At 40.6% G+C, this 17,905-nt stretch overlaps 1 protein-coding gene across 1 annotated transcript in view; it reads left to right on the top strand.

Annotated features, from left to right (window-relative positions):
* Positions 1-3,683: 3,683 nt before the first annotated feature.
* Positions 3,684-17,905, top strand: part of crip2 (cysteine-rich protein 2) — a 41,790-nt gene continuing 27,568 nt past the window's right edge. The window contains exon 1 of the mRNA XM_033988089.2: positions 3,684-3,934. Within this exon, the coding sequence (XP_033843980.1) occupies positions 3,892-3,934 (43 nt within the window). The 5' untranslated portion in view covers positions 3,684-3,891. The remainder of the gene's footprint in view (positions 3,935-17,905) is intronic.

Raw genomic sequence — 17,905 nt, 5'->3', positions numbered from 1 at the left:
CGATTCCAGCTCCCACAGATGAATGCTGTCATTGTGTTCTTGGGCAAGACACTTAACCCACCTCACCCCCAGTGTCTGCGTACACTGGTGTATGAATGTTTTGGTTCCTTGATGTAAAGTGCTTTGAGCCTTGAAGGTGGAAAAGTGTTTGATAGAACCAAGATGACTGCCTGATATTCATGAATAAAAAATGTGTTTGCTCAAAGGTATCTTAAAAGCGTACCATCTGACTGTGCAGACTCGCCTCTCCGCAGATCTGACCTGTTGCTGATCCTGGTGCTGTCACTTGCTTGTCACCATGGAGATAGATAAGTTTGATGCCATACTGTGGAACAAGAGGCAATGCAGTAACATGTCCATGCAGAGAAGGGGATGGACCCTGTTCTACCTCGACTCTCTGTTTAAGATTACACTTAAGTCTTTAAGTCGTTCTAAAACATTTTTGTCTGTATAAAATCAGCAGTACTTTAAGACAAACTGACGTTAACCCTGGATGGTGCTTTGGTCCATTGCTAGTTTGTTTTATTAAGTTAGAACATCTATTGGGTTAAAGGTCCTATATTAGGCAACACTGACTCTCATGAGCTTTAAGCCAAGTTATAATATTTTTATCTCCTCAAAAACAGACCTGGAGTTGTGTTTTGTTTCATTCACACATGTTTGAGTAACACTTTATTATTAGTCTGTCTACATCTCCAAAGGTCAAAATGCTCTGTTCCACTTTGTGATGTCATGAAGTGGTAGTTTTCAAGTTAACAGAGATTGGCAAATCCAGGTCTGAAATAATCCAAATGATTCTAGTGAAGGTGTATGGAGTTTAAAAACACAGTGGAACACTTCCTGTATTATGACATCACAAGGTGGAACAGAGTATTTTCTATTTGAGAGAAGAGCTCAGCTTAAATATGCAGAGTTTGTGTGTTAAACATGTGTGAATGAAACAACCTCAGGTCTGGTTGTGATGAGGAAACAACACTACAGAGATCAGAACATAATGCATAATATGGGCCCTTTAAATTTGTGTAATATGGGCCAAATTGGCCCATTTAAAAAATATATATATATGTTATGTGAAATCAATTTACTCAATGTCTTATTAAATAAATGACAAAATCCTGTTACATCAGTTCGAATCATTACGAGTGATTGCAGCACTACCATCAGGGCAGATTCAGACCTCCTCCCATCTCTCTAAAGGTCACTCTGCTCTGGCCCTGTCCCAGTGAAAGATGAACCAACCTCTGCCGCTCCTTTTACCCCAAACACTCTTCCTTCAGTCTGAGTCTGAAAGAGCACATTGTAACCCGGGGTCTGCCCAGTCCCCAGTCTATAACAGGAGAGAGGGAATCCGGACCAGAACTGAACCAGAACCTGAACCAGGGCAGGGCAAGATTCAGACTTTGTGAGATGTGGGCTGTTGAGAATAATTAAGCTGTGGGCTGTTGAGAATTAAGTTCATTTTTGTTGCAAATCCAGACACGCATCTCTCTGTGTTTTTTATACAGATTGATATCAATTTGTTCCATGCATCCTCTGCTGTGTCTCAAGCCCAGTCAAACGGTGATCGTCCAATCAGATCTCTTTATTTCAGTGACACATGTGACACAAAGGAGTTCATTGGTCACGCAGACTCTGTAAAGAAGTGATTAAGTGAGTGTGACGTCACCGACAGCGTTCAGGTCCAAATGAAGCTCACCGAGGCTAGTAGTTATGACGACTAATGGAATTCAGAACACGAGTATCATAGGAACCAAAGAGCCAATCAGGAGAGAGGGTGTTGAAGGTAATGCCCCTTCCCGCCCGCACCACTGGTTTGGCTTAGCAACGCTGTCAATTAAACTTGCTAACGCTAGCAGGAGTGACCTCGAGGAAAGGCACCTGATTTGTCGGTTAAACTTTATTAATACAAACATTTAAGACCAAAAACAGTCTGACAGCAGCAGTTACATAGAGAGGGGACACAGTTTTTCAGTGTAAAGTTTCTCTTAGTGACTAGACCCAATAACTCACTGTATTACAACCAGCAGTGGATGAAGTACTCAGTTTTGTTACTTAAGTAAAAGTACAGATACAGAGGTAAAAAGTTATTCATAAAAGTATCACATGAAAAAATATAAGTAAAAGTATTAAAGCACCCGTTTAAAAATGTACTTTAAGAGTAAAAAGTAAAAGTATTTCACACAAGTGTTGTTCATTTGTGAAAGTGTTAAATGCAGTGATATTGATTAAAATGATTCATATTTTGGTCACAGTAACAACATGAATTTCTGTCTTCATTTTTCTTATCAATTTTGTGTATTTATTTTTGCTTTGCTCAAAGCTTGAACTCAAAAACTTTAGTCAGGATGTTTACACAAATATAGTAAAAATAACAACTCAAATCATATGAAAAGTACTTATTACTTTTCAGTCTAGTTCAAAAATGTAGTGGAGTGGAAAGTACAGATACTGCTCTCAAATGTACTGAAGTAAAAGTAAAAAGTATCTACTGTAAAATGTACTTAAGTAAAGTACAGATACCTGAAAATTCTACTTAAGAACAGTACTTTACTACGTTTACTTAACTTCCATCGCTGTATTACAGCACAAATCTGCAAACATCAACATTATTGATTTGACCTGCTCCACCTGTATGAAATATGACTGGTCTATAGAATGTTGTCATGTTGTCTGAAACACAACAGTAGTAGTATGTGTGTAGAAGCCTACAAGAAGTGAGAACTAGACTAGAACCACAATCCCCATGATTCACTACTGTGGACCAGCAGTACAACTATATTTATTCTGAAACTACAACTTCTCCCAATGCTTTAGATAGTATTTTATCATATTAAAGCCTATTCCCTCATTTTTTTTCATTTAAAAACACTGGAGTTGCTAATCAATGTTTATTTTATTTTATTTATTTTATTGTTTGTATTTTTATTTTGTATTTATGAGTGTTAAATATGAAATAGAGAAGAAGAAAATAAGCACTACTTTTTTGCCAAGTAAAAACAAAAACAAAAAGATTTATTTCAAGTAGTAAAAGTAGGTTAGATGCGCGTTGCCCGGTAACAGTTTCACAAAAGCACGTGACAGAGGCACGAGGCCGTTGCTGCAGCACGAGCTTAAAGCGCTAGAGTGATATAAGTAAACAAACAGTGACGTGTGCGGCCGCCATCTTGTGACTGTAACAAGAGCCCAGTTTAGACGGTAAGTTTTATAAAAGCATAACGATAAACACAAAGGAAATGTGCATGTGTGTGTATTTTATCTTTGTTTTGGTAATAAATTACTAAATAAATTACACTACTTTATTCACTCAAATTATTCAACTGTTTAGCCTTAACAATGTATTTTATTACATTGCATTATTACATTTTTACTCATTTTTAGTGTCAATGTAAACAGAATGTTCACTTGTCTCGCTGTTGTTTTCCAGAGAATAATATTTGAAAAAATAATGCAGTTTTTTTCCCCAGAAGTTTGCTTACAACATTTTAACCACTTTTGAAGTCACTAAAATGCTAAAATATCTCTCTATTTTTGCAAACTATGAAGTGTTTTCAAGAAGAAGCATCTGGACCAGACACTTTGCCTGTGAGCCTTCTATACTTACTCTCGAGTAAGGCTCCTGCAGAGTACCTCGTGCAGATGGATGGAAAACAGTGCCTCTAGTGTTTTATGATGCACCAGTCGCCACAGAGGGCGTGGCGTATGCAAATGAGTCCCTTTCAGTGAATAGACTCTCCTCCTCTTCTAGAGCTACTGTGGAACATCCAGAGACAGAGCGGGGGACCAAAACAACGGGACAAAGTGCACCGCAGCCACGCATCCAGCAGCTCCAGACCAGCGCCCGAAACGCACCAGACCCGAACCAGGACCCCGCCAAACCCGGACAGCGTGAACATGGCCTCGAAGTGCCCCAAGTGCGAGAAGACCGTGTATTTTGGTGAGTGTGGACGTGGGTTTTGGAGCTGTGCAGTTTGTATTCTGGGTTGTACTTTTCTTTGAATGGGATGATGCGCGCGCATGAGCCACAGCGCGCGTGCCTTTGACAGTTATATTATCCATTTGAACCCATTTTAGATTTGGTAATGCACTGTAGTGTGTTTGAATGATTGTACCATGTGTTAAAGTCTGTCTCACTGAAATGCGTTGATAGTTTGTGCACGTGTGTGTGTTTGGGTCATAAAAGCCCTGTGTGTCTAATCCTTACATTCGTGTAGAGATGTGATTCATGCGCTTAAAGTGCACTGTATATGACTGTTTTAAACTGTTATTGAGTGTTCTTTTGTTTCACTCTGGACCTGCTCTGTCTGGATTGGACAGATATCTTGAGAATCCCAGCGGAGTTAGATGTTCTGGCCGTACTAAGTGACATCTTGTGCTCTTTCTGCGGACTTTGTGCATTTGTTTCCATCTAAATGACAGCTGTTGAGTGCAGCTTGTAGCTTTGTCATTCTAGTCTAGTCTGTAGGTCTTTCATTATGGCCAGTTTTCGTTTTAAAGTTGTTGTTTTTTTTCTCTGAAGTGGTTCCAAATGTTGTCAGAAGCACATCTCAGGTTTGTAGAATGTGTCACCAGGTCTCAACATTCCTGAGAAACATTTGTAATGATTGACTCTGAGAAGCTGGAAAAGCAACGTAAACAAACATCTAATGAGCTATTTGTGATATTTATGTCTGAAGTGGGGTTCTGCCATTTTGAAATAAGATAATTGTGGTTAGATTTGTTATTTTTAGTTTTAAAATTTAAGATGTGTAAATGTGATGTTTTCTTACTCACATTGTGATTCGATTTACGATATATTTATATTTTAATTGTAGAATTCAGTTGAAAGTTAATTTTAAAGGTCTTATATCAGGCAAAATGGACTCTCGTGAGCTTTGATCCATGTCCTAATGCTGTTACCTCCTCAAAAACAGATCTGCACTTGTGTTTTGTTTCATTCACACATGTTTGAGTAACACTTTATTATTAGTCTGTCTACATCTCCAAAGCTCAAATTGCTCTGTTCCACTTTGTGATATCATGAAGTGGTAGTTATCAACAGCTCCTTTTACCTTTAGTTCAGCAGAGACGGGCAATTCCCGGGCTGAAATGATCCAGATGATTCTATAGTGAAGGTGTGTTCCACTGCGTTTAAAAACGCAGTGGAACACTTCCTGTGTTACCACATGGTGACATCACAAGGTGGAACAGAGCGTTTTCAGTTTGAGAGAAGAACTCAGCCTAAATATGCAGGGTTTGTGTGTTAAACATGTGTGAATGAAACAAAACACAGCTCCATGTCTGTTTGTGACAAGGAAACTACATTAGAACAGAGATCAAGGAATAGGGTAAAACAGTCCATTTATATAGAATAGTGTGATATGGGCCCTTTAAGTATAGATTTCCATTGCACTGATAGGCTGATAGGTATAAACTACGGGGTTAGCAGTATTTTCCTTGCATAATAAGACTTTTAAGATTTAGTTGTTTGTGAAAATCTATATATTTGCCAAGTGGCCTGTTCAAATGTAATTGTACTTTACACAGGGCTGGTCGAAACCTTTTAAAATGATGTCTACTGTTGCCGGCTTGAGTCATTTTGAAACCAAGAATTGGCGTGGCCATATGCCGTAAATAGCCCACTCGTTTGAACCGTTACATGAAGCGAGCGTGTCACTCGGTTTGAAGATTGTAAACAAAAATGCAGTCTTTTATTCTGTCTTGTGAATAAGAGGGGAAAACGTGATACCAACTGGGGCAGAGCAATTATGATGGAGAATGATTGAGTTTTGACTGTATATATAAATGGAAATCACCTGCTAGCCGCCGCGACCTAACCTGTTAGCCGCCGCGTTCCAAACAGGAAGTGATCATGGGCGCGCTTCCAGCTCCATTGACTCTGGCTCCAATTCACTTTACAATGAAAAACTGTGTCCCCTCTCTCTGTAACTGCTGCTGTCAGACTCATCATTTTGGTCTTAAATGTTTGTATTAACCTGCTCTACATGATCCTGGGGTTTTGATTTCACTATTGTGTCTATAAATCAAGATATGAACATTAATAACACACAAATCAGGCGCCTTCTCTCCCCAAGGTCGCGGTTTCTCCTGCTAGCGTTAGCAACATGTTTGGTATGACGTCACCCTCACTCAGTCCACTTCTTTACACAGTCTGTGGATGGAACGTAGAGGAGTGAAAGTAGTAAAGTGCAATATAAAGTACAGTATATGTCTGTCACAATAACTGTGTGAAGTGTGATATACAGTGGTCTCTCATTTATCGCAAGGGTTACACTCCAAAAATAATAGCTAAGTAGTCAGCTTTATTTTGTACAATTATTCTAGAACCCGTCACCACACACTTTATGCACTTTTCTCAGGTAATGACATTTTCTCACAGTTCTCTCTTGTTTAATTCATTAATAGTGACTCTCGTATATTTCACAGTTCAGAAGATAAACGATAACACTGAAGCCAAACCCTGAAGCAGAATTATAATTTTATTTATACAGCTCAACAATGTTTAACAATATCTTACATTTAAAGAGCAGAATGCAACACTTGAAGTCATTAGTTTGTGTGATTTTTGTTCATAATTCAACAGCTCAAATCTGATCTGCAAAAAAAAAGAAAAAAATATTTTCCTTTAGTGCAAAGAAAACGTCTCCACAATAAACTGACCCCTAAAAATGATGTTCCACTTATAATGTCCATAAAGTACTGTACAGATCTAATACTGTATTTAAGTATGCAGTTTGTACTGTATACTTGATTATGTCCACTATGTTTTTGGACTGAAAAGTCCATTATTGTGTGAGATCTGCTGACAAGGCTGAGGTTTTATTTTTAACTCGTTCGTTTGAGCAAAACAAAAATTTACAAATAAAAACAGAAAAAAACGATCGATTCAGTTGATTCTGTTGAACAAAATCCATCAAATCCATCAAATCCATCCCTCGGGCCGTAATTTGCCCATGTCTGGTATAGATGAATCCTGTCTATCACGAGGGAGACAAGCAGCTTACAGCACTGCGCTATGTTACAGTTCAGATCTGTGGAGTCTGGGAGGTGTTTTTACTCCTGTATCTGTGCTTTAACTCAAGTAGATTTTTTCATATGACACTTTTACTTAAGTAATAGAATACAGTGGTTCTTCCATCACTGGGCCTGACAGATGTTTCCAGTGAGAGGAGAGCGGATTAGACAGGCTTAAATCACAAAGATAAACACAAATTATCTTAACAATTATCTTTGCATGTTCATATTTCCAAAACAAAGGCATCTTTGCCTCGGCAGATGAGCTTCTGTTCCGTCTGAAATCATAATATTGTTGTTTTGTTGGTCTCTCTCTCTCTCCTGTTTTGTGCCGTTTCATTTGTCATGGGTCAGAATCAGTTACACGAGAGGAGCCGGATTACGTAAGAGCATCGTCCACAGCTGCTGCTCGTCCAGGAGGCACAACGCAGCTCTAATATGAAATCCTGTTTTTGTAAATAATTTGTTTTTCTGTGTTGCATTATGGGCAATAAATCTGAACCGAGGTTTAAGCCTGTGCTAAAAATAGGTCTAAACCAGGACTCAACCAGATCTGAACACGACTGCTGTATTAGCTCAGAAATCCAGGAATAAACCCATTTTAAAGAGGGGAATTATGCAAAATAGACATTTTAGAGTTTTCTACTATGCTGCGTTCCAGCTCCAGAGATGCTGGCTCCAGTTCACTTTATATTGACAAATTTTGATTTTAGTGTTTTGTCTGGAACATGAACATTAATAAAATATAAAACAATCAGGTGCCTTCTTTCTAGGTTGTGCTAGTGTTAGCAAGAGGTTTGCTAAGTGCCTGCTCCCTGCTAAACTAACAGTGTGGGCGGGAAGGGGCGTTACCTTCGGATTTGCTCTGGATTGGCTCGTTGGTTGCTATGATACTTGCTCCAAATTGGCCTCTATAACTGCTCTAGCCTCAATGACTAGACGCCACACTCACTTAGTCCACGTCTTTACACAGTTTGTGGTTCAGACACTGGAGGAAGAAATGTAGTTGTTGTTTAATCATTAATCACTGCAGTGTTTGCTACATTGTAAGTCATTATATTCTTATGTTATATATTGCCTGCCCCCTAGTGGCAGCTACACTCCAGTCTGTTGGTTTCCAGGGCAGTAGTGTTGACACAAACTAACATTTAAATCTCAATAGACCTGATACTTATTTTCATGCCTAAATGATGATTTTCAAAGCTTTTTTTGTTTGTTTGTTTCTTATACCACATGCACTTACACTTGTTCAGATTAAAAATGATCAAACTGTTCAGAAAAGGGCAAATTCTATTCAGTTATGTGATTTTTAGAAGTTTGTTTTCAGTATCAATACATGCTTAAATGAGTATCTAGTTTTCAACACTAGTTTTAGTATCGATTAGTGTCTGATTTTCGATACTTTTGACGACCCCGCATGGCAATTTGAGTGTTTTGAAAAATATAATGTAATATTTGACCTGGATTGTGGATGTAATGAACAAACGTACACTGTGACTGTGAGAAGAAACATCGCCATAGTTTAGGTACAACCAAAAATAAACCTGCTTTCAGCCACATTGTGAAAATGCTAATGCTAATTTAAAATGATTATTTCTACTTCAGCTCTGATTGTGTTGTAGCGGACGAGGTGAGTCAGAGCTTCCCACAGAGACGTGTGCTGCCCTTTATATAACAAACACAGAGCAGAGAGCCAGAGGAGCAGAGAGCCAGAGGAGCAGAGAGCCAGAGGAGCAGAGAGCCAGAGGAGCAGAGAGCCAGAGGAGCAGAGAGCCAGAGGTGCAGAGAGCCAGAGGTGCAGAGAGCCAGAGGAGCAGAGAGCCAGAGGAGCAGAGAGCCAGGGGAGGAGAGAGCCAGAGGAGGAGAGAGCCAGAGGAGGAGAGCGCCAGAGGAGGAGAGCGCCAGAGGAGCAGAGAGCCATAGGAGCAGAGAGCCATAGGAGCAGAGAGCCATAGGAGCAGAGAGCCATAGGAGCAGAGAGCCATAGGAGCAGAGAGCCATAGGAGCAGAGAGCCATAGGAGCAGAGAGCCATAGGAGCAGAAAGCCAGAGGAGCAGAGAGCCAGAGAAGCAGTCAGGAGCAGAGCCAAAGGAACAGAGCCAGAGGAGCAGTCAGAAGCAGAGGAGTTATTTTGGGAGGGGTGTGTCTGTGCAGCAGGCCTTCATCCAGTGTGACCAGGATGTGAATTACAGGCAGCAAAAATAGGACCTGAGGAAAAAGTGAAGTTATGAAAAGAGTAAGGTTTGAGTCAGAGGAAAGATGTGAGCAGTGGAGGAAAGGGAAGAGAGTGGACAGAGAGGGAGGAGAGTGGACAGAGAGGGAGGAGAGTGGACAGTCTGAGGAGAGGGAGGAGAGTGGACAGTCTGAGGAGAGGGAGGAGAGTGGACAGTCTGAGGAGGGGGAGGAGAGTGGACAGTGGTTTTGTACAGTCTTATCAAAGGCCATAGTTATCTATTATAATGTTATAAATATAAATCTGATAAACAGCAATAGATTTAGAATTGTCTTTATCATATTAGAGCTAGTATATGCTAACATACTTACATTAACATGCTAACATTCAACTAAGCTATACATTCTATTCTGTATCAGACCAGGTCACATTATCACATTAGCTTTACCAAATTTAAAGGCCCTATATTATGCACAATGGATTCTTGTGAACTTTTATTAATGTTCTAATGTTGCTTCCTCATCAAAAACAGACCTGAAGTTCTGTTTATTTAATTCACACATGTTTAAATGTAGGTTTGGCGATTCCTTAGTTTCAGTCCCAGCACCACAGACTGTATAAAGAAGTGGGCTTTGGCTCCAAATGAAGCTCATCGAGGTTAGCAGTTATAGGGGTCAATTTGGAGCCAAGTTCCATATTTGTAATTCTGACTGTGAGTATCATAGCAACCAAAGAGCCAATCCGGAGTGAGGCTGTTGAAGGAAACGCCTCCTCCCTCCCGAACTACTGGTTTAGCAGGGAGGGAGCGACTTCGGGGAAAGAAGGCGCCTGATTGGTCTGTCATTAATATTTATATCTTGATTTACAGACACAATAGTGAAAGAAAATCCCCAGGATCATGTAGAGCGGGGTTATACGAACATTTAAGACCAAAATGATAAGTCTGACATCAGCAGTTACAGAGAGAGGGGACACAGTTTTTACATAGAAACTGAATTGCAGCCAGAGTCAGTGGATAAATATAGAGAGATTTAAGCTAAATAGTTGTGTCTTTTCTGTACCTGTCTTTTTCTTTTCTTCTACAATGTCTTCTTTTCCAGTAAGTGAATATGTTTTTGGGCTGTGGAGATCTGTGTCGCCCACTAGCTCCACTATCAGGTTACTACATACTTTTCTGTTGCTTTGCTTTGTGCAGTTGTCCTCAGAGCTCCGTTCATTGTACCTGTGACATCACATTAAGAATCCATCATTCTCGTGTTAGCGTCTTTAAGCACAGGAGCGGCCGTAGGAGCAGGGAACAGAGAGCTGCCTGAAGCTTTCAACATTTATAAAAATAAATCTTTGTGATGAGTTGGACCCAAAGAACAGTGAGTTCAGCAGTCCACCTACAGACGCCAGCCTCCACTTTGCACCTCCACAGAGAGCAAACAGAGAAACCAGAACTGGTAGGCGCATGATTTTACCCTCTTAAAAACTTGGAAAACAGAACTAGATTAGATTACTAGATTCTGCAGTGGTCCAAAGTTATTCCTCATTTTGTTAACACACCCCAAGCTTATTAAATATTCACCTTGATGAGTTTATAAGTGCTTTTCATTACTTTCAGATGCCACAGTAGAGTTTGCCATCACGGTAATGCTAACAAAAGCTAGTATGCTAACAGTGCACCAGCGTTACTTACTGGTTTGTATATGATACAGTGTGTTAAAGCAGACGTTTTACAATATATCTGTACTGGGGCAAATTAATTTTACTTAATTTTATAAAAAAACAGCTTCACACATCGTTTAACCTGATAAGGGGTCACGAGTGATGGTCACAAGTATGTACAAACGCCATTTGATATTCCTACTCACATGCTAAAACGCCATGCTAACTGGTGCGCCTGCCGACGCACCAGTAAACTCTATCCACAGTGACACAGCTGCGACAGGGAAACAGGAAATCATAAACACAATTCCCTAAAATTCCAAACCCTCCCAGACTGTGGTTCACCATGTCCCCATGAAAAAAGACCAAAGACGAGCCTGTTTTGGTGCAGCGTTCCGGGTAGTGGCAGCTGAAGGAGCAGGTGGAGGTGGCCAATAAGAGCGGAGGACGGGGGAATCGCACCATCAGTCGACAAACCAACAAAGAAACGGGACGATTTTATACCACCGTTAAAACACGTGTGCTTGGGGGGCGTTCAGTTTTCCAGAATCTGTGGTTTTCACAGAGATGAAACATTAGGGCTGTTGCCATAGCAATTGGCAAAACAAAATATTATATCTATATATGAATTGTCAAGGCGTCCTCAAAATGGCTCCATGTCACAATCCTACGAGGAAGTGCCTGATCAGCCCCCCTGCATTTCATTATTTTGTGTGTAGATAATTATAAACTCTAATATTGTTATACACGTAACAACCTCTCACCTTATCTCACGCTGGAGACGCTCATTTATGCGTAAGAACAGAGCAGGGGGTGGAGATACTGGACAGACGAACACAGGAATTTTTGAAGCACTCGAATAGGGCTGCAAAATTGCAAAAATTGCAATTTGAATAAACAAACATGTTCTGAAATGTCTCTGTGTGTCAGATGCCCTCCCAGTGTCTTCATGGGGTCTTATTACTATTCTCTGATCTGGTCTAATGTTGTTTCTTCATCAAACATACATTCAGCCCTGGAATTACCAATCTCTACTGGTAAAAGCGATGTTAACACAAAAACTACCACTTCATGACATCACAAGGTGGAATGGAGCATTTTGAGCTTTGGACTAATAATAAAGTCTTACTCAAACATGTGTGAATGAAACAAAATACAACTCCAGGTCTGTTTTTGCAGAGGGAACAGCATTAGAACATGATTAAAGCTACAAGAGTCAGTTTTGCGTAACGCAGGACCTTTAAGTGAATCAACTCAAATTGGCCTTAATAATCTTCCTTGTTTCTCTCATTGACCAATCCTTCTGTGTCTGTGCCATGGTTCCTCTTTTAAAGTCCACTTTCTCTCGCCCCAGGCCTTAAATTCCTGTCTCCCTGTGTATTTTTGTCGGCGGGAAGTGGGGTGAAGCGGTCGGCCTGTTATTCAAGCACAGTCTCATAGTGTCTCATGCATTCTAATGAGACAGGACATCTCCGTTCACACAGCTACGTCTTTGGACTCGGACAGTGGGCTTTCCTGACCATACCAAGTGGTCTAAAGTTCCCACGTTTGTTTGGGGTTTTTTTAACTATAAAGTGAACACAAATAGCAGTGGCCAAAACAACCCTTTTAAAATGTAAAAGGGGCTTATAAGACTGAAAGACTCGCCTGCAGAATGTTAAGCTGCTGTGGTGTCATCTTGGTGTAGGATCATAGTCTGTACAGTTGTCCCTCACTATATTGTGGTTCACCAGGTCTCGCTGTTTTGTGGATTTTTCCTGTGCAATTCTACAATCTTTTTTACAATGTATGAACCTGCATTGTGTTCTACGTCCTGACCGGCCAAGGGACTGCAAACCACCGTCAATCAGTCTCCTCTGTGCCGTGTCTCCTGTACAGTACAGAATGTGTTCAGACAAATTTACATAAATGTTCAATTGACACTACAGCGGAACGGCACCAGGACGAAAAGACACGGTCAGAGGAACTGTGAAATACACAAGAGTCACTATTAATGAATTACACAAGAGAGAAATGTGAGAAAATGTTAATGCCTGTCTGAAAAAAGTGTATAAAGTATGTGGTGAGGGGTTTTACAGCCTTAAGAATAATTGTGAAAAATAAAGCTGACTAATTTGTGGATTTCGCCTATTATGGGTTATTTTTGGAACATAACCCCCGCGATAAACGAGGGACCACTGTATACATATAAATGGACATAGCTAACCTGCTAGCCGCCACGTTCCAAAACAGGAAGTGATCATGGGCTCCATCGACTCTGGCTTCATTTTACTTTATATGTAAAAACTGTTTCACCTCTCGGTAACTGCTACTGTCAGACTCGTCAACCCGCTCTGCATGATCCTGCCATTTTTATTCCACTATTGTGTCTGTAAATCAAGATTATGAACATTAACAACAGACAAATCGGGAAGCTTCACAGGCTCATTCTTATCATGTCCTATTGGTAAGAAATTCTACCTGCCTTCAATTTCATATATGTAATGTAATTCTTTAATTTCACAAAAGTCTGCTTTCCCAGTAAGAAGTCTTTTTTCCATCAGCTTTGCACTTTTAATAACCACATTTTTGCACTTGTTCTTAAAAAATCCCAGTTGTGAAGTGACTCTATGGGATAAAAACCTTTATTTTGTACCTGTCAGTGGGGAGAGGGAGACACAGTCCTACACCTCCTGTTCCCCCGAAACCATTCTCTCTCTTCTTTTCGTCTCATTCTCTTATATAATCTCATTTCTTGAGTTGCTGCCTCTCGCTCGGTGCCATTGCGTAACGACGGACTGTGCATCTGTGGGCTGCTGATGCTCACTCCTTTTGTATAGAGTTTATAAATATGATCCTCCTGATGGAGAGAACAGAGGGAGGAGAGAAGACAGAGGGAGGACAGATGAGAGAGACAATAGAGGGAGGAGAGAGGATAGAGAGAACAGAGGGAGAAAAGAGGGATAGAGAGATGAGAGGATAGGGGAGAGAGAGGAGAGAGAGGACAAGGGAAAAAGGGGAGAGGGAGGAGAGAGAGAGAAGGGGGAGGAGTGGAGAGAGAGAGGAGAGAAGGGAGAGATTATAGAGAGAAGAGGGGAGAGAGAGGATGAGGGGAGAGACAAAAGAGAGGGGTGGAAAGAGAGTAGGAGAATAGAGAGGATAGAAGGCAAGGGGAGAAAGAGGTGAAAGGAGCGGAGAGAGAGGGAGGATAGAAAAGAGAGGGGAGATGGAGGACGAGTGCTGAAAGTTTTAACCTAAAGCCGTTTGCCTCTTACGTAACAAAGTGCCCGCCGCTGCAGCTCTCCTTACATTATTAATTTACTCTTTTAAAGGTCTTCCCTGTTTACTTGTATTTTTTATTATTAAATCCAGCTTTTGTCGTTCCCAGTAATAATTTAAATATTGAGTTTTGACTGGCGTTCCAGGCGGCCAACGCGAGGGCTACGGCCAATCCTTTCTCATTGTTCTCAGCGGTTTGGAGCAGCGTTCAGACTTTGTAGGAAGAAACTTAACTATTTTGGTGTAAAACGGCACTGATTAAAAATCTGTCTTAATTTTGTTGAAACTAAAATTGAAAATTGAACTTAAAATATTGGGGAAAATTGTGATTAATATTCTTGTCATTTTGCCCAGCCATATTTTGATCCATTTAAATTTAAGAGATCTTTATGAATAAGCAGGTCATCGACTGAAATTTAGGGGCCCGGGTCAAGAAGCCTAACAATTCTGGGCCCCTAAGACTCTGGGGCCTGAGACAACAGACCCCTTTGTCCCCCCCCCGTTGACACCCCTGTGGTTAAGTAGCTTTTTTCTGCACATCCGGTGATGTAATAGTGATTATCTTTGTTGTCACGATTAGATAAAATGTCCCACGAACGATTATTGTCGACCCTTTTTATCACGTTAAACGATATTATTGTTTATCGTCCCATCCCTACAGTCCATTCAGTTGATGCATTTGATCCTAAACTCAGAGCCACTCTTGTCCCAGTCCAGATTCTCATTAGAGTTGCATTGGTCTCAGATGACTTCGCTTTCAGCCGTGTCATATGATGTTGTCCTCAGGGTTGATTATAAGATTATACAGAGCCAGATGGACTTGGTTGTATGGGCTCCTGCTGTGTCCACTGTCCTCTGTGTGAAAGCCCCGTATCATCAGAAACCACCACAGGAAATGCATAGGACTCAGGGATATAATCAGGAAGTTCAAACTTTTTACTTTTTCAGGTTGTCTCAAACCAGTCGTGAAAACCAGGTTCAATTGTACAGAATATAATGTCATCCCCATAACGAATCTCATGTTCTTTCTTACCCATATGCATATTTTTCAAGCTATGGTGTCTAATTCAATTACATTACACTTATTGCTCAAAGAACATGCATTCTTACTGTGACTTGCCTCTCCACCATAGACTGTTTAAGTAAATGCACATAGCTAACCTGCTAGCTATCGCGTTCCAAATAGTAAGTGATCATGGGCACACTTCCAGCTCCATCGATTCCATCGGCTCCAATTCACTTTACACTGAAAAGCTGTGCCCCCTCTCTCTGTAACTGCTGCTGTCAGACTTGTCATTTTGGTCTTAAATGTTTGTATTAACCCACTCTACATAATCCTGTGTTTTTTATTTCATTATTGTGTCTGTAAATCAAGATATGAACATTAATAACAGACAAACACCTTCTTTCCTCAAGGTCGCTCCTGCTAGCGTTAGCAACAGGGCGGAAAGGGGCATTATCTTCAACAGCCTCGCTCCAGATTGGCTCTTTGGTTGCTATGATACTCTCTGTTCCTTATCCCAAATATGGAGCTCAGCACCAAATTGGCCCCTATAACTACTAGCCTCAATGAGCTTCATTTGGAGCTGAGCACTGTAGTGATGTCACACTCACTTAGTCCACTTCTTTATACAGTCTGTGCTCTCCACAGATCTGACCTGTGTGTTGGCTTGTGCTTAATGAAAAACATCAAAATGATAATGTCTCCATGGAGTCAAGCTGTTGAACCAGAAAAGTTACATACTAGAGCTTTATTGTTAAGTAGCCTATTTGTTGTATACTTTATTTAGAATAGATGACAGTTGTTAAGCTCAGTAAGTATAATGTTCACTCAAAACAGTAAGAATACAATAGGTGTTTAGTATGTGTTTCCAAATCAAACCAAACACAAAATCAAACTATTATCTTACAGCATTTGTCTGTTTCCCAAGCTGTGGCTGTACTTAGTCCTACACAAATATTAAAACAAGTATGGAGCTACATGTTTATGCCCTAAATCCTAATTATATGCCTGACTCTGTTTTGGGTTGAGTTGTAGCTTCCTCTGCTCTGGCCTTAAATCACATATATTTGGACGTCCCTGTGGCTGATGCAACACTGAGTAACTCCAGCCCCGGACGTCTCCACTCCTCCTGTCCGTACCCAGGAGGGAGCTGCCTCTCTGGGCTTGTCCCTTGTCTGTACTCCCCTCCTGGGACTCCAATGGTCTGACCTTATGGACCTATGGTGTAATTCTGTACTCCGTGTGTGTGTTGTGTTTAGTAAGGCTGCAGGGAAAGCTTCCTCTACTGTCCTACACTCATGATCTGTTATTATATGAATGAAATGTCCTAGCCATAGGTTTCAGAATGATGGAAAAATTAGGACTGTTGCCATAGCGATTAACAATCAAAACAAAATATTATATCTTTTGATTGGTGTAAAGTCCTCAAAATGTTGCATATAACATGAAACTGAAACCCATGAATATATGACAATTTGCATTACCACATTTTGTATTCTTACTTTTACTTAGCTCAGAACAAATGCTCTTTTCTGGTTAAAAATGCACGTGGGTGTACCTCAGGGTTCAGTAGTGGGACCGTTGCTGTAATTGCACTGTCCCTGTTAAAACATGCGTTGTTATTGTGAATGGCTCGACTCTGCAGAGATCTGACCTGTAATTTGACCTGGTGGCATCACTAATGACGTATTCCATATTCCAGGCGAAGCAATAGGATTTCGATGGAGAAGAGCAGTTGGTAAGACAAAAAAATCACGTAATGCAGCTTGTTTGGACCTTTTGAGAGCTGAGGTCAAATAGCAGCTCTGAATGACCATTGTGACCAAGGAAAAGTGTGATCCTGGAGAACATATTGAGGAAGTGGGGTCAGAAACACAAGGACAATATGGTTTCCTTTAAAAAAACAAAAAAACAAAACAAAACAGCAATAGACCTTCGATTAGGGCTGCTGGATCCATCACAATCAAAGCAACACTACTTGAAATGACGCAATTCGCCAGTCCTAGTTTCGTCCTGGTTCATTTCTGGTTTAGTCCTGGTTCAGTTCTGGTTTCACTCATACAGAGTTGGGTGGCACATCGCCGTGTGTTCTTCTTGTTATTTTAATGCATGTATGTGTGAATAGGCTCATACTTTCACACATGGAGGAGATGTAACGGTTCTGTTGTGCTTGGTTAGACTCTGCCTCAGGTGAAGTGGCCCATCTGCTCAAAACTCCATCCACAAAAACATGAACGCAAACACTCCAGAGGCTATTGGCCCATAGTGAGGATATGACACAGCTGATGCCATGTTTTACTCATATACTACTCAAAATATTGAGATTATTATTATGAGTCTTTTAATACTGGTATCTTAAATCAAATCTCCGATCACATTTTGGATCATGTTCAAATATGAAAAATACAGTGATATTTGGACTAAACCAGGACTAATCCAGGTCTAAACCAGGACTAAAAAGGGACTTATCCAGGTCTAAACCAGAAGTAAACCAGGAGTAAACCAAGCCTAAACCAAGTCTAAACCAGCTCTAAACCAGCTCTAAACCAGCTCTAAACCAGCTCTAAACCAGCACTAAACTAGGTCTAAACCAGGTCTAAACCAGGACTAAACACGGGCAGAACTAGGACTAAACCAGGACTCAAACCAGGACTCAACCAGGACTAAACCATGTCTAAACCATGTCTAAACCATGTCTAAACCATGTGTAAACCAGGACTAAACCAGGCCTGAACCAGGACTAAACCAGGACTAAACCAGGACTCAACCAGGACTCAATCAGGACTAAACCATGTCTAAACCATGTCTAA

The sequence above is a fragment of the Periophthalmus magnuspinnatus genome, chromosome 22 (assembly GCF_009829125.3).
Source record: "Periophthalmus magnuspinnatus isolate fPerMag1 chromosome 22, fPerMag1.2.pri, whole genome shotgun sequence".
Lineage (NCBI taxonomy): Eukaryota > Metazoa > Chordata > Actinopteri > Gobiiformes > Gobiidae > Periophthalmus > Periophthalmus magnuspinnatus.
This window is presented reverse-complemented; position numbering and strand designations above follow the sequence as displayed.